A 22,095-nucleotide genomic window follows, 5' to 3' on the forward strand; every position below is an offset into this window, starting at 1 on the left:
TTGATTTGTGTTAATAATTGAAGAAATCACATTGGAGCCTTAGACACAGACACTACGACACTGTAGTTAGCACACAATGCCTTTGCAGAGCAAGGGGAAAAAAATCAGTACAGCTTTTTATTTATGAGGTATCCCCACCTGTTTGAGTAACCTGAGTTAATTAACAACACCTGAGTGAAATGAATACAACAACCCCACTTGGCAGATAACAAACTTCATGAAGTGCAGATCTCCCTTGCCAAAAATCACAACGGGAAACTAATGTAGAGCGAAGGGAGAAGCTTGAAGTCCTCGTCTGGTCTCACCTGCAGAATCATGCTATCTTTCTCTAAAAACCAAGACTCTGTCTTTTGTTCAGCATAAAATTTTCTCAGAGAGGAAGTATGAATATTGTTAACTCTTGAAATAAAAATGATGGCGTTCAGATTATTTCATAAACAGTAAATTCTTTTTCAACAGGATGAGAAATCACTAATTTAAAACTTCAACCTTCCAACAGGTTCAAGCAGTTAAAGCCTAGTGGGGGACAGATACAAATTATGAGTGTGAGAGTGTCTTACTATGTTCATTTTCTTTGATATTCCTATTCCAAGTAAGATGAAACGGAATATTTTCTTTAGTCTTGTATGCAACTGGTTGTGTGAAAGATGGAGGGTGGGGGAAGGGAGAGAGAGGTATGAATTTGGTTTAAAAATTGTATCTTATAGAATGGACAGCAAAGCAGTAGAGTGAGATACGTGCACTTGCAAATGTACTATGTAATCTGCTGACTCTGTAAGTATAGAAAAAGCATATTTTAGGAAAAAAGCTTTATACTGAACTTCCTCATAATATTTTATTGCCAATTTGTTAATGGCTATTTTTAGTTATAGAGGCCCAAATCACTTTAGCTTAACTTGATCAAAAGTAGTGGAGTTCCCTCAGACACAAACACAGTCTCGTATGTCTCTATTTGCAAATCATTTACAGATGTGAACAGGCATGTCTGCAGCTATTTGTTTACGTCAAAAAAACCCTGTATTTAATGCAAAATTACTTAGCTCTAAATATTGCTGTTTATTAGTTTATTTAACTAAGCAACGAGTTTGCATTAATTGGTCCAGGTTTACCATTATACATAGACAGAGATAACATTGGCTTGAAGAAGTCAAGCTGAGGTGTCAGTTTTCACTAGCTAAAGCAAGTTCCAGCTGGAACATTCTCATTTTTCCAAGAGTTTACATCATCATAAAGAGGCTTGTGTAACTTCTCAGAGCACATAAAAAATGTGGAAAAAAAAAAGAATACAAACCCCCCCAGTATTCTCTGTGAAAAACTGCATCTGTTTGGCACTGTCTCTTACAATACAAACACCCACACTAACATGAATTTTAACATTTAAATACTTTGGGTTCTCATGCAGAATCTTTTAGCACACTATTTGAAAGAGTGGAGTAATCACAAAGCTGCTAATTACCAGGCTTTAGAAATTAGCATAACTGTAAATTTGGTTATCATGTGTGCTTCATTACATGCGTAAAAAACAAATGTAAGAAGGGAAAGCGACAGGCAAGGCTCAGTATTTTTAAAAACAATGAGTGCCTTGGGATATATTAATTTTTAGATATTCAACCTGCAATAGCCTAAAACCGTAATTATTAAAAAGTTCTGAGCTCTTGCAACACAACCAAGTTTCCTTAAATATGGCTTTATCATAAACAGTTTATTTAAAAATAATTAGTCCCTGGCCTATCAACTTTTTTTAATTTCAGTGACTTCGTGTTCCTTTGGAAAAATATGTTCTAAGTACACCAGGAAAAAAGGCTGCCAATATTTTAGATGATGTGCAAAATGGTTCTCTGTAATAAATGTATCTTCTAAAAAGTGGGTGGTGTGAAGTGGGCATTGTTGTTGGGTTTTGCTGGTGCAACACTGATTCTTCATTTAGTAACATTCTTATTAAAAGAGGACATTTTATTGAACAGAACACTGAAAGTGTAAATATATAGAAGGGGGAAGTCTCTACATATCTCCACATACCAGCATACATCCGTATCAGATGTGCTGCAGTTTAGATCACCCATAGCAATGATGTTCAACAGTAAGCAGGGTCTTTGTGTTAGACACCTTGGCTGAACACATTATCCCAGTTATTTGGATTGGAGATGATGCTTTAGCTCTCTATTGCATCAGGGATCTCACTATAGCATTATCTCACCAGGCCTGGCTCGTGGTGGACTTTACAGTAACATACGTTTGCATAGCCCAGAAACATCTCAGAAGGGAACCAGGAGCGTTTTCTCACTCTGCTCGCACCTCGCCCCACTGCAGTAACTAGCCACTGCAATTCATGAGGTACAGATCGTTTCTGCACGCACTGCCATCATGTTGCTGGGTGTATCCAGGAGGACATTTGCACACAGATGACTCTTCCATGTTAACACATTCATGTGCACAGTCACGCTGACCTAAAGCACAGAAGTTTACTTCTCTGGAGAGAAAAGCAGTAAAGAATTCAAGCCAGCCATGAGGGTTTCTGAAGTAAATGGCTTACTTTTCTTCAACATACTGGATTCTGTGCTGTGGACACCTGTCAAAGCTGACAGTGAGCTGAGGATCTGAGAGTGCATTGCAAATAGTCGGCTTTGCACAACTTCACTGACTCCCACAGACTTGCTCCTGTAGCCATCAGAAGCCACGCATAGTGCTGAAGGAGGAATGCCTGGTGCTAGTCATCAGTGATGCATCCTGGATTTGTGAAGATGGCATATATGCAAACGTTCTGCTTTATTTTAGAAGCTTATCTAACATGAGCCTTGTTATAACAAGATTTGGAATAGGAGTTTAATCCTGGAAATGTCACCAGATATGCAGCCAAATCCAAAGCCCCCTAAGGTTACAGAAAAATACCCCAAATGGGAATCACATTTTGCCTTTAATTCACAATTAGAATCTTGGCAATAAATATTCAACACGATGCTGTTATTTTGCTCCTATGCTCACCACGGCACATCCAATCTATAAAAAAATGAATGTATTTAAATACCATACAGATAATAAAAAACAGAATAGCATGGATTGCTGTAGAAATGGCACTGTATAGACAAAGATGCTTCACAAGAACGCATCTTTAAGACTGAAAGAAAATACAGTCAATACAGTTCCAAAACCAGATAAATTTTATGAGCATCTAGAAATACAATTATGTTGCTCCAGGCAAGCTTCTTAATCATAAAATATCAGCAGTACAATTCCTCCCCCTAAGAACTGAGTCACCAGATTAGGCTAGTTCATTTTGCTGAATATATTCTCCTTAAACTTTAACAACATTATACTGAAAATCTGCTGTGATTCTAGGCCCCCACTCAAGTAGAGCTGTAAAACAAAACTCCTTTTAAAGTAAATAGTATGTGTGATTGGTTTAGAACCCTGACATTGCGAAGACTGGTTTTACAATTTTTTTAGGAAACTGTGGGGTTTCGTGTGTGACTTTAAGTTGATTTTAATTGCTATGTTATCTATCCAATACTTTCCCAAGCTAATGAAGTACATCTGTCCTTGGCTAAACCAACTGGTCAAAGCAAGGTGAATTTTCTTTTTTTTTAAAAAAAACTTCTTGTGTCACAGAAAGAAGGTCAGAAAGTTTCAAATAAGTAATGAATTTATTGTTTTTGAGCCACTCTGGTTTCTATATTACCCCTCAAGTTTCCATAAATGTCTTCAGAAAACATCTAATTACAATCTAGTCTACAAAACAGCAAAAAGTACATTTGTCCAGCGTGACTGGCTCTGTTAAAACTTATGTTTATAAAGAAACATTTGTTTCAATCTTAATTGTAGAGAAAACTTTCATTCTTTCAGAAGAGAAACCATTCACAGCAGGTTTAAGAAATAAAAGCAGATGAACTTTATTACATCCAAAGGATTACTCACTTTTGCATGTTTTCTTATCTGGACTAAGTCTAAACCCTTCTTGGCATCGACAAAAATAGGAATCATCTGTATTAACACATTCCTGTTCACAGCCATGATCCTGAAGTGCACAATAGTCTGGTCCTAAACGGGAAAAAATTGTGTTAGTGAGGAATATAATTCCTCAGAAATAACCCAGGTAAAACCCAGTCAATTTGTTTTCTTTAGCCTTTTTTTTTCTCGGCATCATTCTGACTTTTTACCATATTGTTTCAAACTATGAAAATAAAATGCTCCTTTTTTCCAAATATCTGCTACACTTAGGTATACCCGATATGTATATTTCAATGAATTCTTTGAGAACACATGTACTACACGCAGCAGAAAGTTAGAATTTTAAATATTTCTTAACACTTTGCAGCTAAGTCCTATACATTGCCTCATCAAAACTGCCTTGTTATTTCACTCAGAGCAAGTTAGATATGATCTGTAATAAATACACAAAGCTGCTTTTGAATGCTGTTGATTAGATCAAAGCAGGACAATCAGGTCATCAGGAGCACAAGTGTTTTAACAGCTCTGGGTGGTTGCTACATAGTTCTTCCTTTTAAAATGCTCATGAAAGGGAAGAGGAGCAAAGTCTAGAAACAGCTACCACTTGTGTGTAAAGTAGCTTAAAAACAAAAGTAATTGTGCAGCATGCACGGGGATATTTACCACACAACGTTTACCACTATTGATGAAGTCAAAGAACCTGGACATTCACTTAGATGCAGTGTCTGGCCATCACTTAGTTTTATATCAATGGAGTTAGTTAACTAATTTATACTAGTGAAAGAATGGTCTTAACCCCTCAGCACTGCTAAAAACAGATCAACAAGTCACAAATCAAGTGAGTCACGTTTTGAAAGACATGCAGGCACTTTTGAACACATCATTATACAACCTGAAAACTGACATTCAGAGGTTAATTACTATTGCCAGAGGTAACTGGTTCCTGAGGCAGGAACGGTTCTTTCCTTGTATGTGTAGTGGGCTACTGCAATTGAGCCTTTATATAGGATGAAAGCCCTTAGCAATAATAACCCTTCTCTATTTTCAGGACAAATAAAGTGGAATGTGACATTCTAAGAAAACCTGAGAGGAGTATTTTATCATTTACGAACTCCACTTCATATATTTATACATTTCCTTTGGCAAAGCTGTTTATGACAGCATATGCACGTACACATAACACAGGGGTATCTTATCTACTTACTAAAAAAACTAACCAGAAAATACGGCTTGTTCACGAGTGCACTGAAGAGACAGAAACCATAAAGCCACGTGTGTGCACCAGAGGAATACAGCTCTATGCCTTCTGGACCTACTCAGTGCTGTGTTGCATTTACCTGCTCAAATCCTTGCTAACTCAAGTGTGCAGGACAGACTTTTCCTGGGAAACTGATTCTGAAGATGACCAGAAGAGTTGAAAAAATATGTATTGTTATCTTTGTTAGAACCTTGAGACTATTCTGTTGGGAACACTAAAACCACATTTCACAGCACTTCAGTAACACAGCCCAGATTAAAGCTGCTAACAAAAGGCCTCTACTAGCTACAGCTCATGTGAATCCACTCACAACTCAAACAGGGGCCTTGACTAAAGAGCAACAGTTCAGGCTCAGAAGCCCTAAGTACAAGCAGCAGCTGCCATCTGTCCTCTTGAGGGGAGCAGCAAGAGTGGCAAAAATCCCCTTCATCCTTAACTTAGTAGCTACGAATGACCTCTACCTGCCTCACTGATCATCTGAATTTGCTGCTCTCTTCCAGCCACACACAGAGCACTCTGCTGGTGTTGGCACGGCTGCTCTCATGAGCTGTGTTCCTTGTATTTCGTTCTACGAAGTTTGGAGTAATTCCCAGAGAAAACATTTGTCAGATATGCATGACTGTAGTGATAACATTTACATTTTCAAGCTTTTCTTTGTAGCCATAAGCATGAAAGCTTACTTTCTGTTTTTGAAAGGAAAGCCAGGATTCTGAGATAATCACGAGATCTCGGGAGCTGGCGCCCCAGACCTGCTCGCTGATGCAGAGATCTGGTCTGGCATGGGTGTGAGTCTTAGCTAGCTGGCGATCCTCCCTGAGATTCAGTACATAAGCCAAATACGTAGAAATTTATGTTAAAGGTTTTAAATTTACAAACATTTTAACTCCAGTGATCTGAAGTTTGTTTCTTCGTGTTTATGCTGACTCAAAGGCAGTGTGATTCATAACTTATGGGAGCTGGGGGACACTTTTACTCTGAAGAGCTCTCATGCTGTCTTGGCTTTTGCGGTATTAAGAACTACACAGTTCCTTCATTCATGCTTTATTTTATTAGCAAGGCTCAGAAGATACGACGTGCAAGGAAAAGGGGCTTAGTAAGTTTTCCTTATGCTTAAATTCAGGACATGCATCTTGAAAGAGAATGACTTGACGTAGTATTTGCTCATTCCTCCCTGACTACTCCTTCTGAATCAATTTCTACAGCCTACCATGTCCAGTCACTTTGAATTTTCCCTAATTGCAACCTGATGGAATTTTCTCCCTTAATTTTAAACTAATTTAAAGCATTTACAACAAACTAGAATGCAGTTAACATGGCAGAGATGCACAGAGCTGTGAGAAGCCTTGTCTGTGGCCTCTGTCCCTTGGCTTGGGAGCTGCATTTAATGTCAGGCTTTCACCCTTGCTTCTTGCCTTAGCTATGTTACAGGTACGCCTGTGCCTAGCCTTGCATTTTGCTGATCCTGACCTGCTAACCAGCTGACTTGGTTTTCTGAATTGATCTTAGACCTCTCTTGACATTATGGACTTTTCTGGTGATCGCTGGGCTGTTGGCTGAGCCTGGTTATTGTCATAGGACCTGCTTTGTCCTTCTTCTTTGTGTACTGTGGGACCAAAGGCCTTGTCAGAGAGATTACTGGCCCAGCTAGCCTTGTAGCCACCCTTGATTCCCAGCTTGCACTCCCTTGCGGAGCATGGTACTTTTGTGTTATATCTTAAAGATCTCCTTCATTCCACAGAGATGCAACACGAAACCATAGATGTGCCTCCTGAGAGTTTCTGGTCAAGATCAGAGGGGAAATGACACCAGTAATGTGGTGGTGAAGTCTGTTACCCCACCTGACCAAAAGGATGTAGTGAATAAGGCTTTCTACAAACAGAGAGCAGAAGTCTCCCACTCCTAGGCTTCTGCTCACGTTGGAAATTTCAACCAGACAAACACCTACTGGGAAGGTACGACACCATTGTGCAGGCAACTCAGGAGGTTTCTGCACAGACTTGATGACAAGTCCCTAACACAAATTCTTGAGGGGTGATGTTCTTGACTTGCTGCTGTGACCATTAGATGACTGAATTCACAGTCCAGAAGGCTGGGAGGGGAAACAGCAGAATTCAGACTCCATATTTTACAAGCTCAGATTTCAGCTTATTCAGGCAATTGCTAGGAAAGATCCTCTGGGAAAGAGCCAAGAAGAGAAAGGATGCCCAGGAGAGCTAGATGAGTTTTAAAGAAAACTTGCTAAGAGCTCAGGAACAAATGACCCCATTGTACTGGAAAATCTGCTTAGAAGATCAAAGAGCTTCTCAGTAAACTAAAGCACAAAGAGGGAAAATAGTAGAGGGAGAAAGAAGGACCAAGAAAAAAAAAGCAGTATAAAAGTGTTGCTTAGGTACTTTGGGACAAAACCAAAGCCCAGCTGGACCTATTGCTACTGAAGTACACTAAGGGTAATAAGAAGGGAGTCTACAAATATGCCGGTAGCAAAAAGAAAATCACAGAAAACGTGGGCCTTTTGGCTATGGGAACAACCTAGTGATGAACAATACAGAAATGGCTGAAAAAAATAATGTCCTTATTCCTGGTTCTCACAGACAAGGCCTGCTTCCAGATTTCCATGTGTACCAGCACAGTTTGGGAAGTAGAGGGGCTAGCAACATTGGTTAGAGACTACTTGGAGAAACTGGATATACACAGATGCATGGGATGACTGGTATTTGCCTGTGGGTGCTGAAAGAACTAGAGGATGTGACACCACTGTCATGTATGAAAATTCACAGGGACCAAGACAGTTCCCTGATAACTGAAAAATGCTAATGTTAGCCTCATCTTTATAAAAAGGCAAGAAGAAAGACCCAGGGAACTACAGACCAATCCGCATCGTTTCAGTCCCACGATCATGGGGCACATCCTCTCAGAATCAATTTCCAAATGTATGAAGGACAAGAAGATTATTGGGAAAAGTCAACATGGATTTACCACAGGCAAACCATGCCTGACCAACTCGTTCACCTTCAATGATAAAATGACAGCATCTGTGGACAAGGGAGCAGAAGATGTCTTTTGAAATTCAGCGAGAAGAATGGCAAAGTTCTGCACCTGGGTTGGAAACACCCCACTGTTTGTACAGATTGGGAAGTGACCTGCTGCCAGGGAGCAGCATCGGCCAGCTGCTCCCTAAGGGAAGGAGAGCCGGGAGCCAAGGGCGATAATACAGCTGAGCAGGGCGGGGGCCTTACCACACAGGCGCTGCCCTGCAGTACCCAAGCAAGGCAAATGGTAGCCAGGTTTAAACAGAAGTTGCAGATCATCAGACAAGTATACGCTGCTGAGGCAGGTCTGAGCTCAAGCCAGGAAACCACTTCTGGAACTACCCCTTCCCTTCCATTCCCTTCTCCCCCCTTTATAAAAGGGAATAAACTGAAGAAGGGTCAACAGAGAGCTACTGCTAGGACTTGTGCAGAGACCTGGAGGAATCTGGTCTTACTGAGTTTGGTGAAATGGAAGGTATCTAACTGCAGCCTACAATTACTTCTTGTAGGTCATCATAAAGGTGATGGAGCTAAACCCTTTTTAGTAGTGCCAGACGATGTAACACGGAAGAATGGTCACCAGCTGTGGCTTGGGTGATTCACGTTGACATGAGGAAAATGTTTCGCACTAGAGGAATAGTGCAGCAGTGGAATAGGTTGGTCAAAGAGGTTGTGGACTCTCCACAGGAGGTTTCTGAGACCTAGCTAGACAAAACCACAGCTGACTCGATCCACAGTTTGTGGCAGTTCCGCTTTGAAGAGGAAGTTAAAGTAGATGTCTTTCAGAGATCTCGTCCAACCAGCATTTGAAATCTTTCATGTTTCCAACATAAAAACAGCAGCACATGGTCACACTGACAGTCTACACAGCCCAATGTGCCATCTCAAGCAATAGATACCTAAATCAGAGGATACAAACAGGACAAGCCTGAAATACTGCTTTCCCATAACACTCTCTCAGCTTCCAGAATTCTGTGGATCATCAATTCAAACAGGTTAAAATAACTCATACAGTTAGACCATAAGCTAAAAACTACTCCAGACATATAAAACATTTATGCCGTTTTAAGGTCTTTGTTCAGTTCAAACCAGAGGAGAAAACACTGCTTAAAATCCACATTCTTAACTTCAAGGAACTAACAAAAAAATGTGCTTGGGCAGCAGAAAGCACTTACACTATAGTAAGATTTCAGAAATATATGGATGTGGAAGTTTATGTGGAAGTATAAGAGAATTGAGCTAGCCCTCAGCTGACAGATACTTGACAAATGAGGGAGTTCATACAATCTACAAGCAATGTGAACCAGTACAAACTGTACTCTGGCCCTTGGGGAGGCAGGAAATTCATCTCGTCTGACTCTGACCATCTAAAACCTAGGTGTCTGGTCTGGCAAGTCATCCAGGCTCCCTGCATAGTCAAGGAAAATACAGGCACTTCCATAAATTTTTGTCAGAGCTGTGAGCAATTGCCTTCTAGAAGTGTGTGTCTCTTTCCCTTGATCATAAGGTCAGAAGTATAGCCTGGATTAGATGCTTTCTTTCGAAATGTTAAATTTAAGTGAAACGGATACCAAGCATAATACACAATACAGTCTACAGGTTAACATAGTCTCTCATCATAAAGACTGAAATGCCCCCAAGGCTGTAAAAAGCACTGAAATAATGTTTGAACACATTATTCAATAATATGGGCTGAATTCACCACTGGCATCAGCAATTCCACTCACCTAAAACTAATGGTGTTTGTCTGCTTACAGACACAATAATAACATTTCTCTATCAAGGCCCATGTTTATGAAGAAGGGAAACTGGAAGGTACATTAAGGTTTTCTTTTCACATTCCCTGAAAGCAAGTTACGACATTACACACTGTGGAGGTTTTAGCTTGTTTTCCCAATTATGGGAAGCCTTGGAAAGAGTACTGTCTGGTCTGTCAGTTCCCCTCCGTTTTATATCCACTCCTAACCCTGGTAATTTTTGAGCTTATTAGCCTGTTATCAATCAAATTTGACAAACAACAAACAAGCAAAGCCATGAAGTTATTGTAACCTGGTGGAAACATGGAAGCTTGGTAGAAGATACTGATGTTGCCAGAACTTCGGCACAGTATCAAAGAACTCACTCTTGAGAAAAATCCATAGAAAAATAGTTTCCTCTGATTGTGGAACTACTCTATTTAATTTTATCTTGTCTTACAAACCAAGCTGATTATAAATTGTCTTGCACAGACTTGTTTGTTTACCCAGCTAAGGAAATGATATTCTAACTGAAAAATCTGGATAATCAAAGACACTATGCAAGACAAAGCTTTGGTCTTTTACTGTTGAAAAGCAGTCTGGTTTCATGTTAAAAGCTTCCTGTTCATAGGTGGGACCTGTACCCTTAGCCCCCTCCCCCAAAAAAACCTGCACTGCTTTCAAGACTCTGGCTTCTAGGGCACTCCAATATTTTCTATACCTGATGCATTATTCAGTGTTCCCAGGACCAGTGGGAGTATTACTGCTGAGAACTGGAAGACACAAGAAGTACAAATTGTTCATAATTAAACCTTACCACAACTTACTTCTGCAAGTTCTTTTGTCTGGATTTAAAATGAACCCTGGGTGGCATTTACAGTAATAGGAGTCCTCAGTGTTAACACATTCATGTTGGCAACCTTGGTTGTCCACAGCACAGTAGTCTACAACTGAAAAAGAACAAGACCAACATGTACAATTAGAAAAACAAAATTAGAACTATTATGCATAGATATAATGGTACTAGTTACACACAGTAGCTATAAAAAAAGGAAAAGCTGACATAATTTTTGTCCTGAAGAGCCTTTCTGCAAAAAGTAGTGCACTTTGAATACCAGCTGGTAAATCAGATTGGATATGAGTCCTGGATCATTTCTCCTACCCTTTGAACATTTATCAACTCTCGGACTGTCAGGAGCCTTCTCAACATGTTTTCTCAGATCTGGAAACCATGCCTCAGTCAGTAACTCTGTCCAGATGTTCACACTGTAGACCAGGGCGTAGCAAAGTTTGTTTGATTTAGTTCTGTCTTCCGTCTCTCCAGTCCCAGTCCTGGAATTGCTCTACTTTTCCTCAGTTCCCTCCCAGCTGTATTAGTTCTCAAGAGCTGTTCCCTGAGCCTGATAGGAGACCTATGGCAATACCTTCTACACTGAGGACTGTCACAGTACATTCATTCCCTCTAATGCACTCCAAATTCATCCTGTACAAAGCAGCTGCAGCTATGAAGCGTGAGAGCTTCAGGCTGACACTCACCACTGATATTTTGCTTATATAATGCCTTCTGCATGAGAGAAATAAAATATCATAGCTAGTCCAGCCACTTATTTCGTAAGTCAGGCCATTTATTACACAAACCCATATTTACAAGATAGATTGTCAAAGGGTAATAAGGTAATACTTTAGAGTTTACTCAGTCAAGCTCATTCCAAAGTGCTACAGAAGTTAAATGATTTTGATTTTTAATTTCTTTGCAGGTTAAGCTGTTTCTTCACCAAGAAAGTCTTAGAAGAAATTAAAGATAAATCACAAAGCAGGTGTTTTGTCACAAGAGAGCTGCCAGGCCCACATTAGGCAAGTCTACCTGATTCTGCAGAAGACAGTAACGTGCTCAGCTTCACACAGACATTTAATGAGACAACTTCCCCTTCTTTGCCAGCTGAGTAATTTTTTCATTACTTTATACTGCTGAGCCTCCCAAATTGCTTTAAGAGGCGGTAATTTGATTTCATGAAATCAGTTCCTTCTTCAATAGCCCTGCCTTTGCAAATCATGCTTATACTTAGGTGTGCTAAGATATTTAGTCCAGGTCACCTAGTCAGGAAAGCAGATAACCCATTTACTTTGAAAGAGCTTCTTTTAATTCTTCAGAATATTTGTGTTGAATCAAGTCAAATTAGCCTACTTACTGGCTACTATGTGAGACCATTTTCCTGGCAAGCGTGTTCCTGTTTCCAGACAGAGTAGCTTCATATAAAAACATATTTACTGAATATACATTTCAAGGATATAATGTGTCATACAATTAGCCAGCTTTCCTCTTCAATTAATTCTAACCACATGCACATTTTCAAGTGTTTTAAGGCACATTAAGAAATAAGTAGGCCAAAGAATACATAAATTTTTCTATCTAACATCATACCTGGGAAACAGCCCATATGGATTGCTCCATAAAGTCACCTCCTCCTCTGCCTTTCAACCCTAACAAAACACATTTCTATCACAATACCTGCAACTGCCCGACTAATAATAAGAGAAAGAGAAGAGAAAGAGAAGAGAAAGAGAAGAGAAAGAGAAGAGAAAGAGAAGAGAAAGAGAAGAGAAAGAGAAGAGAAAGAGAAGAGAAAGAGAAGAGAAAGAGAAGAGAAAGAGAAGAGAAAGAGAAGAGAAAGAGAAGAGAAGAAAGAGAATTGTTCCAGTTGGAAGGGACCTACGACGATCATCTAGTCCAACTGCCTGACCACTTCAGGTCTGACCAAAAGTTAAAGGATGTTGTTGAGTGCATTGTCCAAAATGCCCCTTCAACACTGACAGGCTTGGGGCATCGGCCACCTCTCTAGCAAGCCTGTTCCAGGGTTTGACCACCCTCTTGGTAAAGAAATGCTTCCTAACGTCCAGTCTGAACCTCCCATGGCACAGCTTTGAACCGTTCCAATGCGCCTTGTCACTGGATACCAGGGAGAAGAGATCAGCACCTCCCTCTCCACGTCCCCTCCTCAGGAAGCTGTAGGGAGCAATGAGGTCACCCCTCAGCCTCCTTTTCTCCAAACTAGGCAAACCCAAAGTCCTTAGCTGCTCCTCAGAGGACATTCCTTCCAACCCTTTCACCAGCTTTGTTGTTTGAGAGATAACTAAACAGGTCTTAGAATGCTTTATTATCAACATCTGAGCAACTACAGCCCTAAGCACTTTCAGATGACAGTCTCTTGATGGAAGAACTGTACCTTCTTATGGCCATGCAGCTGCTAATGTACTGTGGACAGAAAGGAAAAAAACCCAACGAAATAAATAGCTAATTTTTCCAGGCTTGCCTTTTTCCATTTACAGCCTTCTGGGCACCTCTTACTCACAGAAGTAGGTCTGTTGGCCTGTAAGAATAATGAGCTTTTCAATTTAAATAATGCCTTTCCACTAACACAGTTCAGAAGTGAGAACATTCCCTTGACAGTTGCTTTTTGAGATAAGTCTTATTCCCCTTTTTCAGTAATGTTTGTATAGAAATTGCCCTAATTCCAGGCAAGCTTAGTCTTGAAGACTGGCACCAGTAATTGACCCACAAATTGATTTCACTTTTAGCTTCATGTTTCATTTTGTGGTACTTGCTTAGAAGGGAAACTTGTCAACAGCATTCCAGTCAGCAAGTAGGTAAGTTGTCCGTAGAGTTAAATCTTCCGGAAAAGACTGAGAAAAATTATAAATCTGTACTTCTTATATTGAATTACTGCAATCCTTTAGTTGGCATGCAGAAAATATACACAGCTTGTAAAAGAGCAAAGCAGATTAATATTTTCCTAATTCTTTAAAGTTTTATTATTTTCATCTTTCTGTACTGAGTCATGAGATACACAGTAGAACGTGAACACGAAAGAGATCTCACTGTTTTTAATGTTAGCGCATGCCTATTTCAATAAGAAACTTTTCAAAAGGATGAATTAATGACCTTTTTAGTGAGCAAGCAATTAATTCAGTTGTCATCTCCCCATGTTTGTTCCATCCTGTTTTCCTTGCTTGAAATTAGTTGTCAAGTGATGAGAGACACCTTTTATTTCTAGTTAGCAGTTCTGCACTCTGGGTACCTACATTGCCCCCTCTGAACTGTGGACAGCATTGATCACCTTTCTCTTGTACTGCTGTTTTACTCATATGATGTTTGTGTAGGTTATTCAGGCTTAGAGGAACAAAGTAAGTTAAGCAGAGAGGCAGAAGAAATGGGTAGGAAGAAAAGGTGACAGAATAAGTAAAATCATAAGGAGTATGAAAAACAACATGGGGCAAGAGTAGAGCAGACTCCTGGAAGATTTGTAAGAACCTAGAAAGCAGCCAAAAAAAATTAGCACTGCCAGGACTGCAGAGAGGTGCCAGCAGCTAAACCACTGCCAGGAGAAGAGGTCCCAAGCCCAACAGCTGCAGCAATACAGAGACAGTCCAGCGCCAGGAAAGAGATGGCAGCATGTCCAGCAACACCAAGAAGGTGGAGAGACTGAGTGTCCAGCAGCATGATGGAGAAAGAATGGCTTATTATTAACAAACTTTAACTGACAGGATTTCATTCATGTGAGAGGAAGACAGTTAACATTAAAATCTCTTTAAAAAGGCCAAGTGCTAGTAGCCTGCCAGCTATACTTATAGCTAAGCAGAGAGTTTCAAGCATTGTTTAGTCTACAAATTTGTTCATAAACTGTGTTGCAAACACTCACAGTGGTTGGCCATTCAGTGGTCACTTTGACTGGATACATTGTGAGCTGTTGGTTCTGAGATTTTATTTAATTACTGCCATTCAGGTAACTGGCTGACACATGTATCAATTAAGCAATTAGTACTGCCTTTGATCTGTAGCCAGATAAATTAGCCCATCAGAAAGGAGAAAAAGAATTTAAAAACCTGCCTGTGCAATGAGTTTTCTGCACTTTCTCATTTATTTTTGCTGGAGTTAAAATTTTAGAAGTCTTAGATAACCTTTGGCTCTTTGAGAGAACTGCGATGTGTATGTGCTGCTGAACTTCTCTGGGTGAAGAGCAGAGAGTAACCTTAATGAAGTCACTGCTTTTTGCAAAACTGTTGTTGTACTCAGTGGCCTCTGCTATATGCGTACATCCAAGATCTTCCTTCTGATCCTGCTCATTTCACAATAAATACTTCACAGAAAGGAATGGTTAACTAGTGTATGAGTAGTGAGAACAAAGAGTTATCACTACTGATTCAGTACTATGCACAGTCTCCTTTGCAATATTTTCCAGCAAGGACGATTATTCATTGGTGATCACATCTGCAGAAGCTGCACATTCTTGGTAGTTGCATACTCCTCAAAAATCTAAAACTGTTCAAAACTGAAAAGTCAGATTCTGGAGACTGACAGCTAATAGTGTTTGCGACAAATTAGCATCAAAAACACAAATTAACCAGACAATCTTTCCCTGTTCAGTAAATGTAGAGAGGCTAATTTCTGCATTGGTAAAACAAAATTAATACACATTGAAGCACTCACATGGATCAGTAAGAAATGAAAAAGTTAAATGATCAAATAAATGAAAAAGAAAATTGAAAAATAGAAGTGCTAATAATGTGCTTGAAAATCATAATCAATACTCCTAATTATTGAAGGGGTATGAAAAGCATGAGTTCATGATTTTTTGCTAAACTAGCTATAAATGAATAGAAAAGAACTGGAGAGGAAAGACAGCTACAAAATGTAAGATACTATAGTGAACTCATGCACGAACTGTATTTTGAAAATAACTGAAAATAATTGAGAATATGAAAGCTTCAAATGTCATCAATAGAGCTTGTAATAGGGGCGTACCTCTCCGTGCTGAAGAGGGTCAGCAAGGAGGTAGAAAAAAGATGTTAAAGATGTATCATACCTCCAAATAGCACTCTTCAGACTTCGCAGAAAAATTAACTGGCAAAAACAAGTGCCACTGTAAGAAATTCAACAAATGGCATAGAAAAATTCTTAAGCTTTTAATAAGAAAAATAGACTTCATAATTATTATAAAGGATAATATTAGGTTTGATGTGCAAAGAATTTTACCAAAATTTCTTTTTATCCCTATGATGCAATGGTAGTTACCTTCCCAGTAACCACCTCAGACTGTAAAGGACCCTTCAACTTAACAGAGAGAAAATATTAACAACAGCTGATGATACTAAGCATGAATATTTCAGATTACAGTATATGGTAGGAAAGAACTGAGGATGAAAGAAACTACCAACAGAAGTAACAGATTTTCAGTCTCAGGATATAGTCAAACCAATAGCAGAGAAATATATACTTTATCCTAATACAGGTAAAGGTCATGAGGATTAGCTAAGATTATTGGATGAACTTCTGTGGAGTGTTAGATGTAGAAATTTGGGTCAGAACATCTAAAAGACCTTCTTGCCTAAATAGCCATTATTAGCTGCATTTTCAAAACAATTCATCTTCAAAAAGCAGATTCTTAAAATGGTGTGTTAGTGGCCAAATTATGCTCAGGATAAATTACGCTGAGAAGTTTAAACACTCCTATACTGAGACCATGAAGCTGTAAGTCAGGGAAACATTTCTGAAGAGTAAGTACAGAGTCAATGTTCTTCAAAACTGCCTATGTTATCCTAGGTCTAAAAAAACCTCAAAACCTCATTTGTGCATCCCATGTGAAACTACATGCAGAAAGTTCAGTTCCATAAACTGTCATCTATTTTGCACCTTAGGTGAGGTAATTGAAGGTAATAAGAGATAGATTATATTATGTTAGAGTTCTTTAAAATGACAAGAAAGAGAAAGCTGTTGGACAAAAGTACTGTGGTGACCTGTAGCAGATTTGGGGCTAAGGATTCACTTGGATTCACTTGCATGAGCTTTCAGCATGTGTTTGAAATTAAGCAGGCATTTAAGTCCTCACCTGAAGAGAATACCTAACAAGTGCAGCAATTTTTTTTTAAGGACTCACTAGGGGGTTTTTGTGGTGGATACCAGAAGACAGTATTTTCCCAAAATGTAACATGGGATAAAAAGTTTATGAGAAGGCTAACATGCCAGTGAAAAAGATCATCCTAAAAGTAATTACTGTGTATAATTGAGGAAGAAGAGCGAGATACTCACATGGTAATAGAGAGGGAAGTATGTTTTTTGTTAAAAAGTTATTATACTGTATTTCCACACTCACTCTTTTGAGTTGTAATTCTTAGAGCTGATGTTTGCTTCTTTACTGCCCATAGTGAAAATTAAAGGCACACAGTGGATAGGTTCTTCAGGGGGGCCTAAACTTTCCTTAAAGTCATCTTTCCAAAAAGAGTCTGAAAGCTCTCCTGGCATGACCATAAAACCAAGTGAGAAATGGCAAGAAATTGTCCACTTTCAAGTTTTTCCATGTATAACGTCTGTCTGAAGAGGAGCTAATGAGTTTGTCTGGCTTTGTTTGTTTTTTAATGGCCACATATATCATGGCAGTACATTGTTGGCCACCTACATGGATCTAGAATAAAATAGATGGTGTGTTGTTTCAAAACAGCAATCTTATTTTCTGTGTGAAATTAGTTGGAATAATGTTCCCAAGTCACCATTCATTATCAATAAATGTCTACAAACAAGCCAGTATGTATTCTTCCTTATCTGCCACTCATATAGGAGAAGAGAGCTTCCCATCATTGTCTACAGCTAAACTGGATAGTAATATACATTGAATTTCCCTTTGGTTTGTGTCAAGAGATAAATGTGAATTGCTAAACTTATACTCACCAATGCAATTCTTTCCATTTGCATCAAGCTCATACCCTTCATAACACTGACAGACGTAAGACCCAGGTGTGTTCACACAAATCTGCTCACAGGCATGTTTCTCCACAGCACAAAGGTCCTGAGCTACAAAACACAATTGCACGAATACGAAATTTGTTGACCTTCTGACGCACAGGTAGACTATAGATAAAAAATAAATTTCAGGAAGCTATGAACAGCTCTTTAGAAATGAGCTCATTTTAACACAGATCATGACAATGTTCTGTCGAACAGTGAAAGCCTTATGCCAGCAGGAACAATCACTCAAAGCTGAGGAGCTCATTCCTTCAGCTGAAGACAGTGACTGTTGACGGGCCAGTGGTGCCTGGTAGAGTTGCTTGCCTGTATGTTTCTCTCGAAAGTTTGAAGGGCATTCTTCAGTTTTTTGGGAAAAAAACTTGTGTTTATTTCTGTCTTTTTTTTTTTTGCACAGCCCTCCCAGATAAATGATGACAAGGTTGGAAAGGGAAAGAAAAGGAAAACACAACACCAAAAGACTTGGGGATATTTAATTTCTGAGTTTTATAATTTTTCAGTTTTGTGCAAAATATCATAGCAAGTTACCCCTCCCAAGCAAAAGATCTTATTAGAAAAACTACTACGACAAATGAGGTCAGTTCAGCACCTGGCCGAATGCAGCACATTGGGCTTTCTTTTCAATACACTAAAGCCTTCTGAGATCCCCAAGTTTCTGCAGTCAAATCTCTGGAAGCAGACTACCTTGTGTTGCTCAGGATCAGGCCCAAAGACTGCTCAACACATAATGATCATTTACTGCTACAAAAAAGGCTTTTGGAACATGGTTGAGGAAACTAGCCAAACAAATACAAATTTTCTTTTATAGTTGTCTGTTTCATATCAAGCGGCATGATGAGCAGCATAAACAGTCGTTTAACTCTCTTGTTCCAGTATAAACATCCAAACCCAGATAATTTTCCAGCTTGCTTCAGCTACATTTCCTCTTTTGTACTATTTTGTGTATTACTGTAAGATCTGAACATCTCTAGAGAAGAATGGAAGAGATTAAGTTAAACAAACAAATACAGTGCAATGAGTAAAGAATAGCTATTATCTGGTCAGACTGTGGGTTGTTCTATCGCCACGCTCCCCCTTAACTCCAGAAATCAGCTGTTCATTTTGCCCAGGCTTGGTCCCCTTTCCTCATGAATTCTGTTACTGCTCTGGGAAGTTTTTAGACATAATGGTCTGGCCTTGTCTAGACTGCTACTGTATCATCTCCCTCCTTCACCAATGATTTCCACCATCTTCGCACATTTAAGGCCAGTTTGATGGCTCTTAATATTAGATTTTCAGTGCTAATTGCTAAAATTAGTTTATGGTTTGATGATGTAAAAAGAAGTCCTTTAGAAGCAGGCTACAAACACATTGACTCATTTCCATTTCATATTTAGCAAACTGCAATCCAGTATCATCTGACTGATGACCAAAGCAAGTACACAGTCAAGCAAATCATGTGTGACAGGTAAGTGGGGAAAAGTAATGTAAGACCGAGTCATAGCTAAAAAAAAAAGTGAAGCGCTGCAGCAACGGGCTTCGAAAAATGAGCAGGAACATTTTGAGGGTGACTGTGCATGGATCACCAATTCCAAAACTCTCTTGGAAATTAATCTGTAATTTGAAGCAGTGCAGTGCCCAAAAACTGAATTACTGGCTGATAAAAACTACGGAAATGTAACACAATAAAAAAGAAGAAGATACAATAAAGAAAGAATTCTTCAGACGTGTAATTAAATTTTTTTAATTGACTCACAAAAATAAAATCGTATTGTCAAAATTGATATTTGTGTTGAGGATGGGGAAAATGTGTGACAGAAAACTAGAAAAGAGAGAAATTTTGAATTTCAAATAATTCCTGGAAACTTGAAAGCAAAATAATTCTTTCTTAAAAATTTGTTAAGAAAATTAATAGCATGAGGAGGGTTTGAAAGAAAGGTTTAAATGGTAAAAAAGTTTTAAATTAGAAGCATTTTAAGAGGGCCACAATGAACAGAATAGGCTAGAGAGTATTACTGAAATGTGACTACATAGTTGGAGCCATCGCATGGGATTCTGACCACCCTCTTTCTGAAGAGCTATAGCAAATATGAGGAAGCAGAGAAAATATGCTGTGTGAAAAATTGTTCTTGTCACTATTCTTGTCTTGTCTTAGCTGCTAAACCAAATAATAATTAGGAAATATTCCAGATTGGATTGAATTTTTTTGCGTCTTCTTGAGGAAACCAAAAACCAAATAAAGTGTTAAATTTGTTCCATTTAACACAAAACATTCTCCTATAATTCACACACATGCATATGACAAATAGTGAAGGATGCTGGTGAGAAGTACTAGAAAACAGAGATTCCGAAATTAACTCATCCTATAGCTCAACAGCGTACAAATTGAGCAGTTTAAAAGCAGTCTCCTGCTGTAGCCCAAAGGTTCTGAAGACACTTCCATGCAGCAGCAAGAATGCCCACATCATGCCAGTGCCGACATTCTTTTGTTCTCATTCCTGTTTATTGAGGCTTTGACTGAAACCATGTGTCCCACTGCACAAATAAGGACTCTAATCCCCAAGCTGCAGAGTCGCCTCAGATACTGGCATACTCTCACTGTTTCAGTGATCCTTAAGTATTTGATATAAAATGCAACCCTAAGCAAGAGAGACTGAGAACCCTCTAATCTCAAGCTACCTAACTGTTTTACGGCACTCTCCTGGTACGTGGAACATATGAGTTCAAACACAAGGATAGGATCTGAGCCTGCATCCTTCACCTTAGTTCTAAATCATCAGTTGTGAGGGGTACATCCTATGCTCTCACCATGACTGTCTCCTCCAGCTTTTTGAAAAGACGTTTTCCAAAATTTTCCTTCTGGCTAAAATCAGTTTGGCAATTTTCACTTGAATCTATGCACTTTGTGGGATAAGAAACTGCATTTTTAGCAAGTACATTTTCCACAAGAGATTAAAAATGCTTTTAATTACAAGGAAGCAAGTTAAAATGGACAAAAGAAATACTGCTTATAAAGATCACAATTAAGGTGAAATACAGTTTGTTACTGTAAACTATAAAGCCAATTACTTAAAATGGAAAAAGTCAACCCTTTTAATGAAGGAAATGAGAGCATAAGCAAGATTTCTGAAACTATTCTTTGAATGGTTGTAAGCTCTTGTACTTCAACCAGCAGTTAGGAAGAACATTTCAGAATGGCAAGTTATTTCACAGTTCTCTAGTACGGGGTTTACTGCACCTTTCTGTACGATTTAGTGCTGGCTACTATCTAGACTAGTTACTAAAGTAGTTGGATTTACTTCATGTGAATTGATAAAACACTTCATTCTTTGATTGTTGCTCCATTGTCAAACTTTTTACACTAATAAAATTCAAATAAAATTTTAAGTAATTACAGTGTACCTCTGCAGAGCTGTGTATAAAAATTAGCATGATGTATTTCAGAAAGGTTTATAAGAACTCCATTTACAGAAAACAAGAAAAAGAAAAACAATTTCAGTTTTAAGACTCTTTCTGATGATTACCATAAATTATATACTGAGCTCAGTCCTTCTACATGAGCCGAGCGAAAAGAGTATGAAATGTCAAGCACTTTTTGGGAGCATGAAAGAGAAAGGTTAAGAAAGATAACATACTGCTGCAAGTCTTCTCATCAGCATTCAGAATGTATCCTGGTTTACATCTGCATACGTAGGAGCCAGGGGTGTTTATGCAGAAGTGATCACAGCGATGCTCAACTGTACTGCACATATGGGGCACTGAAAGAAAAAAAGTAAAATGTTTTTAACTGCTGGTCTTACTTACTTGCGGTCACAACTGAAAAAAATTGTTATAGAAAATTTTACTGAAGTAATTTAAAAATTTCAAATTAAGCGTTGACAGTAAAGACAAAAAGGGAAGCTTAAGACTATAACACTGTAAAAAAAACCCTTAACAAACAGTACTATGTATTTATTCCTAAAAAAAGTAGGAATTTATGTATTTTCTGTCTGGTTAACATTGGTGGCATGTTTTTGGACATCAAATTATATGTGGAATGGAGATATAAACAGAATAAAAACATACAATAGAGTACCTGGAAACACTAATTACTCGGTGGTCCCAAGAAGACAATGAAACAAACCTACCACATTCAAATTCAGAAAATATGTGGAATTTAAGTACAAACTGTTCTAGAGGACATTCAGTTTCTTGAATGAAGAAAATCACCACACAGCACAATACTAAAGAAGAATGACTAGAAAACAACTTGATGAAGAACCTTGCTTGCTTAGTTATTAATGTTGAGGAACATACCAGCAATACATGAGGACACTGAGGTCATGCATCTCCACGATTCAGTAAGTGGGAACG

General features: G+C 38.7%; 1 protein-coding gene across 2 annotated transcripts in view; it reads right to left on the reverse strand.

Annotated features, from left to right (window-relative positions):
- The window catches only part of MATN2 (matrilin 2), a 78,535-nt gene that overhangs the window by 23,603 nt on the left and 32,837 nt on the right, over positions 1 to 22,095 (reverse strand). For both annotated transcript variants that reach the window (XM_075415812.1, XM_075415811.1), the window contains exons 4-7: positions 21,378 to 21,500; positions 17,689 to 17,811; positions 10,796 to 10,918; positions 3,913 to 4,035 (exon numbers count right to left, since the gene is read on the reverse strand). In XM_075415812.1, coding sequence (XP_075271927.1) covers positions 3,913 to 4,035; positions 10,796 to 10,918; positions 17,689 to 17,811; positions 21,378 to 21,500 — 492 coding nt within the window. The remainder of the gene's footprint in view (positions 1 to 3,912; positions 4,036 to 10,795; positions 10,919 to 17,688; positions 17,812 to 21,377; positions 21,501 to 22,095) is intronic.

This window comes from Opisthocomus hoazin, chromosome 3, assembly GCF_030867145.1.
Source record: "Opisthocomus hoazin isolate bOpiHoa1 chromosome 3, bOpiHoa1.hap1, whole genome shotgun sequence".
Taxonomy (NCBI): Eukaryota; Metazoa; Chordata; class Aves; order Opisthocomiformes; family Opisthocomidae; genus Opisthocomus; species Opisthocomus hoazin.